Here is a 12517-nt window from a genome sequence, read left to right as displayed (position 1 = left end):
CCTCGCCACGGGAGCTTCACTAGTTGACACATTTGGCGCTGATGCACCAGCTCTGGCCCTGCCTCTCCGTCTGGCCCCACCACTGCCTCTTCCAACCTGTTCTGGTCGAGGACTCTCCTCCGTCTCAGAAGCACTGTGTTCACCCGGCCTCTCAACCCAGCTTGGGTCTGTCACCTCATCATCCTCCGATCCCTCAGTCTGCTCCCCCCTCGGACTTCCTGCCCTGACAACAACTTCCCCACTGTCTGACAACCGTGTCTCCTCATCGTCGGACACCTCTTTACACACTTCCACTACGTCAAGAAGGTCATCATCACCCACAGACTGTGACTGTTGGAAAACCTGGGCATCGGAAAATTGCTCAGCAGCAACCGGACAAGTGGTTTGTGACTGTGGGAAGGGTCCAGAAAACAGTTCCTCAGAGTATGCCGGTTCAAATGCCAAATTTTCCTGGGAGGGGGCAGACTGGGGGGGAGGAGGCTGAGGTGCAGGAGCTGGAGGAGTGGCGATTTCGGTGACATGGGTGGACTGCGTGGAAGACTGACTGGTGGTGGACAAATTGCTCGAAGCATTGTCAGCAATCCACGACATCACCTGTTCGCACTGTTCTGGCCTCAACAGTGCTCTACCACGAGTCCCAGTAACTTCAGACATGAACCTAGGGAGTGTAGCTCTGCGGCGTTCCCCTGCTCCCTCATCAGCAGGTGGTGTCTCACCCCGCCCAGGACCACGGCCTCTGACCCCTGCAGTAGTTGGACGCCCACGTCCCCGCCCTCGTCCTCTACCCCTAGCCCTCGGGTTAAACATTTTTAAAATGAGAGTTATAACTTTATTTTTTTTTTTACTTTTTTTTGTTTTTTTTTGTGTTTTTTTTTTTTTTTGTGTTTTTTGTTTTTTTTTGAGTTTTTAAAACCAAACAATGCTATCCTATTGCTATGGCTATTTTCTAGCCAAGTATCAAAGCACACTACTATGCCAGATGAGATGACACTGAGTTAGTGCCTAATTGAAATCCAACCCCTACTAAATTTTCCCACTTCGGTCTTTGCTATGGATATGTGCGTCACTAAGCGCAGAACACAGCGGTCGCAAGTCTCACTACAAATTGCTCAGAATTGGCTAGTACATGCACTGCAGAAAGTACAGCCACCAGCAGATCAACCAGAAATCAAATATATAGAACGCTACTGTATGCGTAAGTAAGCTCTTTGTATTCTCCTATGGCTATTTTCTAGCCAAGTATCAAAGCACACTACTATGCCAGATGAGATGACACTGAGTTAGTGCCTAATTGAAATCCAACCCCTACTAAATTTTCCCACTTCGGTCTTTGCTATGGATATGTGCGTCACTAAGCGCAGAACACAGCGGTCGCAAGTCTCACTACAAATTGCTCAGAATTGGCTAGTACATGCACTGCAGAAAGTACAGCCACCAGCAGATCAACCAGAAATCAAATATATAGAACGCTACTGTATGCGTAAGTAAGCTCTTTGTATTCTCCTATGGCTATTTTCTAGCCAAGTATCAAAGCACACTACTATGCCAGATGAGATGACACTGAGTTAGTGCCTAATTGAAATCCAACCCCTACTAAATTTTCCCACTTCGGTCTTTGCTATGGATATGTGCGTCACTAAGCGCAGAACACAGCGGTCGCAAGTCTCACTACAAATTGCTCAGAATTGGCTAGTACATGCACTGCAGAAAGTACAGCCACCAGCAGATCAACCAGAAATCAAATATATAGAACGCTACTGTATGCGTAAGTAAGCTCTTTGTATTCTCCTATGGCTATTTTCTAGCCAAGTATCAAAGCACACTACTATGCCAGATGAGATGACACTGAGTTAGTGCCTAATTGAAATCCAACCCCTACTAAATTTTCCCACTTCGGTCTTTGCTATGGATATGTGTGCCACTAAGAGCTAAACACAACGGTAGCAAGTCCCCCTGCTAATTCCTCACAAAATGGTACTAGATGCAAATTAAAATAAAAAAAGTAGAACGTTATTGTAGCCCTAAGAAGGGCTGTTGGGTTCTTTGAGAATCACTCCTGCCTAACAGTAAGCTAATAGAACACCCTAACGCTTTCCCTGACCAGCAGCAGCTCTCTCCCTAGCGGCATCCAGACACAGAATGATCCGAGCAGCGCGGGCAGCGGCTAGTCTATCCCAGGGTCACCTGATCTGGCCAGCCAACCACTGCTATCGACGTGTAAGGGTACCACGTCATGCTGGGTGGAGTGCAGAGTCTCCTGGCTTGTGATTGGCTCTGTTTCTGGCCGCCAAAAAGCAAAACGGCGGGAGCTGCCATTTTCTCGAGCGGGCGAAGTATTCGTCCGAGCAACGAGCAGTTTCGAGTACCCTAATGCTCGACCGAGCATCAAGCTCGGACGAGCATGTTCGCTCATCTCTAATAAGGACCTGTAGGACCTGTAGTTTATTTAGATTCCCATATCGACCAGAGAGATCCTCTTTAAAGGACATCTACAACCAGGATCAAGGATTGTACATCAAGCACACTGACATACTGGTGTGTGCTCCCTCTGGCATGATCTGCTCTTCTATAAGCCTCCTATGCCCTGGGTTTTACAAAAAAAAAAAGGCTTTAGAGTTATGCAAATGAGACCGAGAGACCCCAAGCTCCATTAACACCTAAGGTGACCAGAGCCCCTCAGACTCATTTACATAATTTTAAAAGCCTTTTTTTATTAAAACCGGGGCATAAGAAGCTACTAGAAGAGGGCACAGACACCAGTATGTCAGTGTGCTTGGTTTACAATCCTTCATCCTGGTGGTAGATGTCCTTTAAATGTTATCCCATTTTTATGATGCTGATTATTTGAGTCGATGGCTAACACCCACACTGTTAACAAGAACTTGGTCCTTATTCACCGTGATGCTCCATTCCTTGGGCGACCAGTCCGCATGTGATAAAAACAATTCATCTTAAAATGATTTATGCTGTGGATTTATAATCTGTAGCATGTAAAATAATGCAGTGGATTCTAAATGCGGAGTTTGATTGACGCAATGCATAGATTTAACCCCTTGCCACAGTTGGAGTTCCTGCAGAATGTCTGCAAATTGCAAGTCAGAGAATCTTAGACACAGATGACTAAGGGACTGGGAGTCAGCTGGAAACGTCTTTAACAATATTTAATAAACTCTGTGTTTTATGCAGTCACTTATACTTTATAGCAATGGTGATCCCATATATAAAAAATCTGATTAATGTCCATATACATTCCAACTAGATGAATACAACTCTGACATGAGAAGATACAGCAAGTCCTCAATTCTTAACCGGCGTCATTATAATTTAATAAGGTCAGTCTATGTGACGACGGACAGCAGATTTGGTAAGTATGCAGTCTAATCAGTTTCTGTTATCGGGATGGGGTCTTATTAGGAGACGTACACAATAAAAAGCATTCTGGAAGTATTTCAAGGGCAGTCACAAGGAAGTCAGTCTGAAGTAATTAAAATGGATCCCTACAATGAGCTGCTTTTTCTTAATAGCAAGCACTGAGCAGGCAGCATGATGTACGCAACTCATGTCAGTGATCCTATAGAAAAGCCTTATACAGGAACTCATGTCAGTGATTCTATAGAATATCCTTATACAGGAACTCATGTCAGTGATCCTATAGAATATCCTTATACAGGAACTAATGTCAGTGATCCTATAGAATATCCTTATACAGGAACTCATGTCACTGATACTATAGAACAGTGGTGGCGAACCTATGGCACGGGTGCCAGAGGTGGCACTCAGAGCTCATTCTATGGGCACTCAGGCCATCACCCCAAGACAGAGTTCACCAAACTCTGAATCTTCCTGCAGTCCCAGGCAAATTAAGGGATGCTGCTCTCAGTGCTATTCGACACTTCGTGGCTGTTTGGAACTGCTGGAAAAGTGAGAAGGTTTTGACAGAACTGCATTATTTGGAGGTCATTATGCTTTACAGAGAGACCCTGAAGAAGCTACAATGATAATCTGAATTTATCCTCCTTCTTTTAACTGGTGGCCTCAGACCGCCAATACAATTGAAAGATGTGAAAGAACAGGTAGCAATAAGTTACTGCTTAAAATTTCATGTTGGCACTTCACGGTAAATAAGTGGATTTCGGTTGTAGTTTGGGCACTCGGTCTCTTAAAGGTTCGCCATCACTGCCATATAAGGATATTCTATAGCAGTGATGGCGAACCTTTTAGAGACCGAGTGCCCAAACTACAACCAAAACACACTTATTTACCTTGATGTGCCAATGTGCCATTTTAAGCAGTAACTTATTGCTACCGGTTCTTCCACTTCTTTAATTGTATCGGCTGCCTGATGCCACCAATACAGAAGGTGGGCAAATTCAGACTATCATTGTAGCTTCTATCCAGGGTGTCTCTGTTTAGGAAGAATGGTCGGGTCCAGCAGGAGGACCACAAAGATAATGCACTTCTTTTAACACCTTCTCACTTTTCAAGCAGTTCCAAACAGTCAATGAAGTGTCCCTGTGAAATAGTGCTGAGCGCAGCATCTCATAAGTTGCCTAGGACTGCAGGAAGATTTAATGGATTTTGTCCTGTTTGGTGAACTCTGTCCTAGGCTGATGGCCTGAGTGCCCACAGAAAGGGCTCTGAGTGCCACCTCTGGCACCAGTGCCATAGGTTCGCCATCACTGTTATATGGGAACTCATGTCAGTGATCCTATAGAATATCCTTATACAGGAACTCATCTCAGTGATCCTATAGAATATCCTTATACAGGAACTCATGTCACTGATCCTATAGAATATTCTTTTACAGGAACTCATGGCAGATCCTACAGAATATTCTTATAGAGGAATTCATGGCATTGTCTTACAGAATATTCTTATTGAGGTACCTATGGCAGGTCCACAAAATATCAGAGGTACCTATGGCAAATCCTACAAAATATATTTCAAGAGATACTCCTGGCAGACCATATAGCGGTATATATAAAAGCATACTGTTTTTGAGGAACTGACACTATTATAAACTCATTTTTCTATTAGGACATAAACATTTGAGATCAGATGCATTGAAATCTTTCTATCTACAATTCAGTGGATACAAATTTACTTATAAATGATTGGGTTCCAACTTCTTGGACTTCTACCATATACAGGCAGTCCTCAACTTGCAGACGACCCCTAGTTACAGACGGACCTCTTTGCCCCCTGTGACCTCTGGTGAATCTCTCTACATACATTACTTTAGTCCCAGGCTGTAAGGTTTTTTTTATCATCCTTGTTCCCATGACAATTTTTTTTTGTCCGGAGTTACAACTATAAAATATACCTGTTCCGACTTACATACAAAGAACAATCCTAAAGAACCTATCTTGTACGTAACCCTAACCCTAACCTGTATGTAACTGGGGTTTTATAATCAAAGTAATCAAGCAGGGAGCTATTTGTATGATTCAAAGTAAAAAGAAACAAGATTGAGAGTACAAGGGACCACATTCTCATGGGTTTCCCACAATCTACCGGTGTAAAATTAATTGGTTTTACAAGAATATCCTTAAAACCTTGAAATTATTTTTAACAATGAATGTGTTGATTACCTGCCGTGGCATTAAACATTTCCCGTTGAAAAAATATTTAGTAAAAAGCATGAAGGTCTCTCCATACTTCATTAAACTGTTGTCCTTCCACCACTAGCACTCCATTTACACCTCTTACGTGTTCAGATTTTCACTATTTCTAGCTTCAATTAGCACGTTCTTTAAATAAGGGTCCCCAGGGACCACTAAGAGTCAGAACATGTATGGCTGCTCAGAAACTGCCAATATTTTAATATAGCATTGTGTTCCACTGGGAAGCTAGCCATTGTAAATAAGACAGGTCATGACTAATCCTCAACATGTCATGGTCACTGAGTAAAGTTTTGTACTTTAAAGAGGATCCATCCCCTCTGCTGCCATGTCTGTGCTAGTAAATATAAGTATTCTCTTTCCGCAAGTTCTCTGTTGCGTTATTCCAGAATCTCTGATTGTCTCTGGAATGTCCCTAGTTTTGCAGTTGACCTAGAAGCAGGAGTGACATATGATCCAATACCACCATAAGGCCTGACCAGTATAGGGCTGACTTCTTCTAGACTTTGAAGTTCCATTATTATGTGTCCGATCCAAACAAATAATTCATAGGTACTCAGATGGGTCAGTCCAAGAATTAGAAAGGTATCTCTAGCAGTGTCTAAGTTCTCTGGGGAACAATAGGATCCAGCATTTAGTCAGTACACCAGTGAAGGTGGCCTGAAAAGGAAACCTCCACATGGAGTTTAAATTATTTCCTGACCCACATCCATGGGCTCTCATCCAGCCAATCCTACACTAGATGCAATGACATTGGAATATGATCGCCCACGGTTGGAAGTTTATTCCTCTTGGAAGAGAACGAACAAGACCTGTTATCCTTTGTCATTTCACTAGGCTTCTTAATAATAATTCTTTATTTATAAAGCACACACAGATTACGCAGCGCTGCACAGAATTTGCCAAATCGGTTCCTGACCCCAATGGGGCTCACAATCTTATGTTATGGAATGTGGGAGGAAACCGGAGGACCCATAGGAAACCCACGCAAACGTGGAGATAATATACAAACTCTTTGCAGATGTTGACCCTGGGACTTGAACCCAGGTCCTCAGTGCTGCAAGGCTGTAATGCTAACCGCTAAGCCGCCATGCTGTCCTGTTTTAACTATCGTAGCACTGGAGGCATAGTTTTCCTTTTCCCACCATTGAAACCTTATATCCTTAGCAGAGCATGCAGGGATACCAAGACTTATCAGACATGTCTGAAAACAGCACTTCTCAGGTCACACATGGCAACCAATCACATTTTCCCATAGCGGTTTACAAAATGAAAGAGGAGCTTTTATTGGTTGCAATGGGCAAAAAGAACAGTTCTGCTATCAGAGACTTGTGATAAATATAAACAATGCATATGTTTCCAGCCTCATGGAAACAATTTCTGAAATGCCCTTTTCTATTCAAGCATAACCATGGCCCAGTGATCAAGGCAAGGTCCATAAAGTCATGGATGCAGGAGTAGTTGTGTGTAAAAACATGATAAGCCACAAATGTCCTAACCTGTTTTAGGAGCAAAGGGAGCCACCAATTCAATATTGATACCTAAAATTCAGAATGGGATGCCCTTAAAAGCTTTTATCTGTGTAATGTGTATGTGCCGCAATACGTTTGAGGATCTAAAATGTATTCTCAGCAAAATACATGCACAAACTCATATTTATTGTATACCAATAGGATCTTTTATTGTTTCCTTTTCTAATGTTCAAAACATTGATGCAAAGTTTCTCATGGTCTGTCCCCTCTGCTATAAATATGTGAGAAGGTGACAAACACTGCTCTGAAGAAAAGTGATATGAAGCTATGGAAAAGGCAAGGGTTTGGATTCAAGTAGAAGAGCAATTTCATCCAAATAGTTTATTATTGTGACAGTCAAGATAAAATGTAATGGCAAAGCATGAACTTTGATGATAGATCGGTACAAAAAGGTTCATTGAATAAGTTTCAAAATGTAGTGTGGATAAAATCTTGGCTCCCGGGGGGAGCTAAAGTGCTGCATAGCGCCCCCTCTCTGATATGATGTTGATGATTGAGCATATCCCTGGGAGGCTTCAGGGCTCCTCAGTATCTCATACATTTAGTATTCTGAGCACTTGTCACTGACTCATTTGGGGGAGGGGAAATGGTGCACCGGCTGAATGGGAGGCTGGAGCAAGACTAGTGTACACACAGGGAACGCAGAGAAGACATACGGGAAGAGGATAGTTATGTGAATGGTTAAAGCTTATCGAGCTTATCGAGGGGCAGGTGTGTAGAGGAGGAGGACACACAATTTTCCCACCTCCATAAACATTTACAGATGTGTCATACAGAAGTGGAGGGGCGAGAGGAAAAGCACAGGAAAATAAGAATGGACAAAATGAGGTGGAATCCAAAACAGGGAATTTAATACCATGTGGGTGTCTGTGGAACCGAAACAAGCATTACAGAGCAAACACACAACGACTTATAAGGGAACACAACAGGGTTATACAGGATGCTAACCCATAGAAATTACACACATCTTGTGGGAAGGACTAGACAAGAGCAGACATGATCATGAAGACAAGAAAATAACGTGGCTATAGCTATGACTGATCCATCTTAGAATTATGAGAACAACCTAACAAGAATGAAAGTTTTCCAACAGCCCCCCAAATTGCAAATGCAGACATATTATTCTGTCCACCTAATATGTATCACGTCCTGTATCAGAATGATCTTATATAGGGCGATGAATGGGAAAAGCAATTGATGGGAGTTTTAAAAGAAAATGTCTCATAGATGGCAAGCCATGACTCCCATTTTATTGCTCTGTAATGTCTTATTTTATTTGTATATACTCCCCATAGTGTGTAATGTGCTGCAGAATATCATGCTATAAAATATTAATATTATTAATATCTATGACAACATTCATGGTAATGATGACACAATATTTGCATTTATTGCATTATTATATAACTTGAAAATTCCACTCATATATCATCACCTTTTAAAGTATTTTAAACACATTTTTAAAACTATAGATAGATTTTGCTTCATTATTTTGAAACCTTTTAATGGCATATGTCACATCAATTATATGTTATATGTATATGTATATCTCATATGTAAGATATCAATTTTTCATACATTGAAAAAAAAAATGTATATCCTTTATATAGATGAAAGCCCCTTTCTTCACTGCCAAGATCAATAGATGCCAGTAAGTAGAAGCACGAGCACAAATTGTACAGTTATTTTGTTTATGGACTGACCTAGATATTCTGTATCTAAGCAGTAGTGAACAAAAAGATTGACAGATTAGAGGCATGTGTAACAGAAGGTGACAGCAAAGTTGGTACAGTCTCTAAAATGTATGTAAATCTGCTTAATGCTTTGAACGCTAAAATATGAATCACCCCAAATTCTGATACTGGATGTAACAGAATTCAAAGGCAGCACAGTAAGAGAGAAGTAGACAAAGGGGTTAATCCATAGCTTCTATTTTCCCCACCCTTAACTCCCTGTGGCAATACAACCCCACCAATGGGAGGCGAGTCCAGGTGAAACAGAGCCCAACCCCTCACCTGGCACAGTGCAGAACAGAGCTGTGGGATACCAGAGGTACTACAGGGAGTGCATCTCCTCCAGTACTTTCTCGTCTATTTTGGGATTTTTCGTGTATGCACTGAATAAAGGCAGAGGTACTGGGGTGAACCCTTCTTGGAACTTGACCAGAAACATCCCCCATGTGCAGGAAGGGATGAGGAATTGGCTTCTGTAAGTGTCCAAAACTCTGCTTTAGTTGTGCAGCTGCCTGCATAGTCCTGCAGCCCAGTGACAGTTTACAAATAGGAAAAGCACCAGAGTTTCTGGAATTTCAAACAAGACTCCAAGATTATTCCGTTCACACCGTTGGACCTTTGCCTGGCCTGTCAGAAGAGTTTTAGGGCATCATCCTTCCCTTTCTGACACTCACTAGATATCCGCAAGCGTATTCTTGCTTATTCTGCTCCCCCCACCTCCTCATCCCAGTCTCTCCGGTCGCACAATCTGTCAGAGTCCTAACATTTCCTCTCCCTTTTCTGTGCTGGTAAAGGGCTTTTCCAATTGCTGTCTAAAGAAGAGAGCGGACAGAGTGCTTCAGAAGCTACGGAAAGAAAAGGGGCTGAGAAGCGAGCAGCCCCTCCTCACAACATCTGAGGAGAAGCGTCCTGTGTTTGCCAGACCCTGCAGGCTCAAGTCATGATTTTGGGTGAGTGAACATTTTCCACCTATTTTATGATTTTTATTCTTCTTTTTTTGGGTTAATCTGTAGCGGTTGTGAGTGGTAATGGAATCTATTGATTTGTATTGTCTCTGCATCACTTTACTAAGCTCTCCTGTTATGTCCTGCTATGTTATTTTTATCTCCCCATTCACAGATTTACTGTATCACTCTGTGATGCTCCCTCTTACATAGATGTTCAGTGCAGATGCACAGTAATGACTTCTACATGTCCCCTGCTCATATTAATGTGCCCCTGTCCAGATGTGTGTACATTTGAGGAGGAGGTAGATGGACCACTGCTTCTTCTACTGAATATTCTAGATCTGGTGGGATAACTTCTTTGGTCTTTGAAATTAGTAACCCGTAACTTCTGAACATCTCACTTTATCTGTATTACGTTCTCTGGAATTTGAGGATGCGGTGGACTACCCACAGCATTTCCAAGTACTCCTGGAGACCGGTATGTAAAGGTCTGAAGATCTTGACCTCTTACAATAATATTATACTCTACTCCATCTCCATAGATGGAGGGGTTGCTGGACCACTTCTACTCCTTAACTCTCTCTACTTTTTGTTTAACTCTTGAATGGGTTCCATATAATTACAACTAATGACTACTGATTAACCCCCCTCCTCCCTTCATTCCCATCACAACTTTACGTTCCCATCTCCAGCTGTGGAGTAAATGTGAGGATGATGCAGATGGACCAATGTAACATTGATGCATCTCCTGGTGTCAGTAAAATAAATTTGTTGAACAAAGTTGATGTTTAGAGTCCGAATTTTGTATGGTGGACACACGTCAGACAATATAACACCCCTGATAGTGTTTGTAAAGTTTGTGCCACCACTAAGATTTGGATTTTTAAAGGTCTAATCCATTCATTGGTCTTGTAAACACTTGTCTGCATAGTAACGGTTGTAACTGAGGTATAAAACGTATGTAAAACTCCTATTACAATGAAAATTGCATGTATGGGAAAGGCCTGTCTAACGTGAGATAACCCTTGTAGGGTTTGTAATCTGTGTTCTGACGTACTTGTGTACTGTATGTTGTATTGTACTGGCTGCCATATGTTACATTTTAGCTAGATGGATTGACGTATAGTTGGAGCTTTTCAAATATTAATGTAGATGAGGGCTCTATATATTGTAGCACTGGGAATATGTGAGATATTAGTAGAAGGATCATCTACAGTGTATAAGATCCTGGCCACACACTGCAGGCTGAATGTTATATAAGTCTCCAGGAAAGATTAGAATTTTTTTTTTTTTTTGAATGAGGAATTTCAAATGTTTTTGATCTCTTACCTCCCACCTATCGAGGCTGTAAATCTGCTGGGTTAGAAACCTGTGGCCAAGAGGGCTTTGTGGTTGTTTGCTATCTAAAAGTTGTGAAGTATATTGGTCACTGGGGAGTTGAAACATTGGTTCTAATGGACACAGCTGCATGTGTCCCTCCTCAGCTTGGCTCACCACCAACATTTTCGGCAGCTGCGCCTTGGTATCCCGCCTTGTAATTAAAAAGAGACAAGGAGTCACTGTACCTGTTCCAGTCAGGACCTGAACAATGACAAAACACAGTTTCTTCAGACTTCAAACTTTTTCTCTGCATTAATAAAGCATTATTACTCCGAGAAGATCAGACTCAGAGATTAATAAATATAACCTATTAAAGGCAACCTGTCACTTCAGATATCCTGTCCTATTTCTAGTGGCAGATTATAGAGAGGGAGGATTTAGTAGACCCATATATAGTTTTGTGGAAAGAAATTAAGTGGAGCTTCCAATTTAGTCATTTAACCCATGCTTATGATCAATTGTTCCTAATCAGCAATTGCAGATATTTCTGTATAAGGCTTAAGAGTTGAAAACAGGGTTATGTTTGTGGCCTGTTTCGGCCGAGTGGAGATTGGAGGGGTGAATGCTCCTCACCCCTCCCATCTCCATAGAGCATAGACATGATGTGCTCACCACATTATAACCGTGCATAATAGAAGTCAATGGCTGGCGTGAGCTCGCTGATATTTTTGCTGCTGCCATTCATAGTTGCCTGCATGAGGCCTAAGTTTGTATGCAGAAATAGTTTTTAATAACTACCGTATTTTTCAGACTATAAGGCGCACAAAAAAATCCTTTGATTTTCTCAGAAATCAAAGGTGCGCCTTATAGTCCAGTGAACCATACTTATAGACAACAGCTGCCTCAAACTGTGCACAGGTCTGCCACCTGCTGGTCATTCATCCTTACAATCAGGTGCGCCTTATAATCCGGTGCACCTTATATATGAACCTAGACATTTATTGATGGTGCGCCTTATAATCCGGTGCGCCTTATAGTCCGAAAAATACTGTAAATAGGACTGTCTACTCATTATGATTTGGGATCACTGACTGGACTCCTAAGCCCCAAGTGAGCTGAATTTTCAATGAATAAAGTAAGGGCTCATTCACACAGGCGTGTACATTACACATCTACAGCAAACACATTCATTTTTAGTCCATTTTGTATCACTATTGTATCCGCATCCATGCTAGCATAATGAAGAAAAAAAACCTTTTTGAACGAGCCATAAAAGTTATCCAAAATTATTTGCTACAAAACTATATATCAATCTGCTCTGTAGTTCTTGTTCTGTAGTTTGCTGCCTGGGGATTGGGCTATAA

At 41.8% G+C, this 12517-nt stretch overlaps 1 protein-coding gene across 4 annotated transcripts in view; it reads left to right on the top strand.

Moving 5' to 3' along the window:
• Positions 1-12517, top strand: part of ZNF385A (zinc finger protein 385A) — a 222076-nt gene that overhangs the window by 65430 nt on the left and 144129 nt on the right. Inside the window, exons 1-2 of one of the 4 annotated variants that reach the window (XM_072134674.1) lie at positions 9178-9361; positions 9681-9836. In XM_072134674.1, coding sequence (XP_071990775.1) covers positions 9827-9836 — 10 coding nt within the window. In that variant the 5' untranslated portion in view covers positions 9178-9361; positions 9681-9826. Of the gene's footprint in view, positions 1-9177; positions 9837-12517 lie in introns of those variants that run through there. The other 3 variants (XM_072134676.1, XM_072134675.1, XM_072134673.1) reach the window with 3 other exon arrangements.

The sequence above is a fragment of the Engystomops pustulosus genome, chromosome 2 (assembly GCF_040894005.1).
Source record: "Engystomops pustulosus chromosome 2, aEngPut4.maternal, whole genome shotgun sequence".
Taxonomy (NCBI): domain Eukaryota; kingdom Metazoa; phylum Chordata; class Amphibia; order Anura; family Leptodactylidae; genus Engystomops; species Engystomops pustulosus.
The sequence above is the reverse complement of the archived record's forward strand: the minus strand, read 5'-3'. Positions and strand labels throughout refer to the sequence as shown.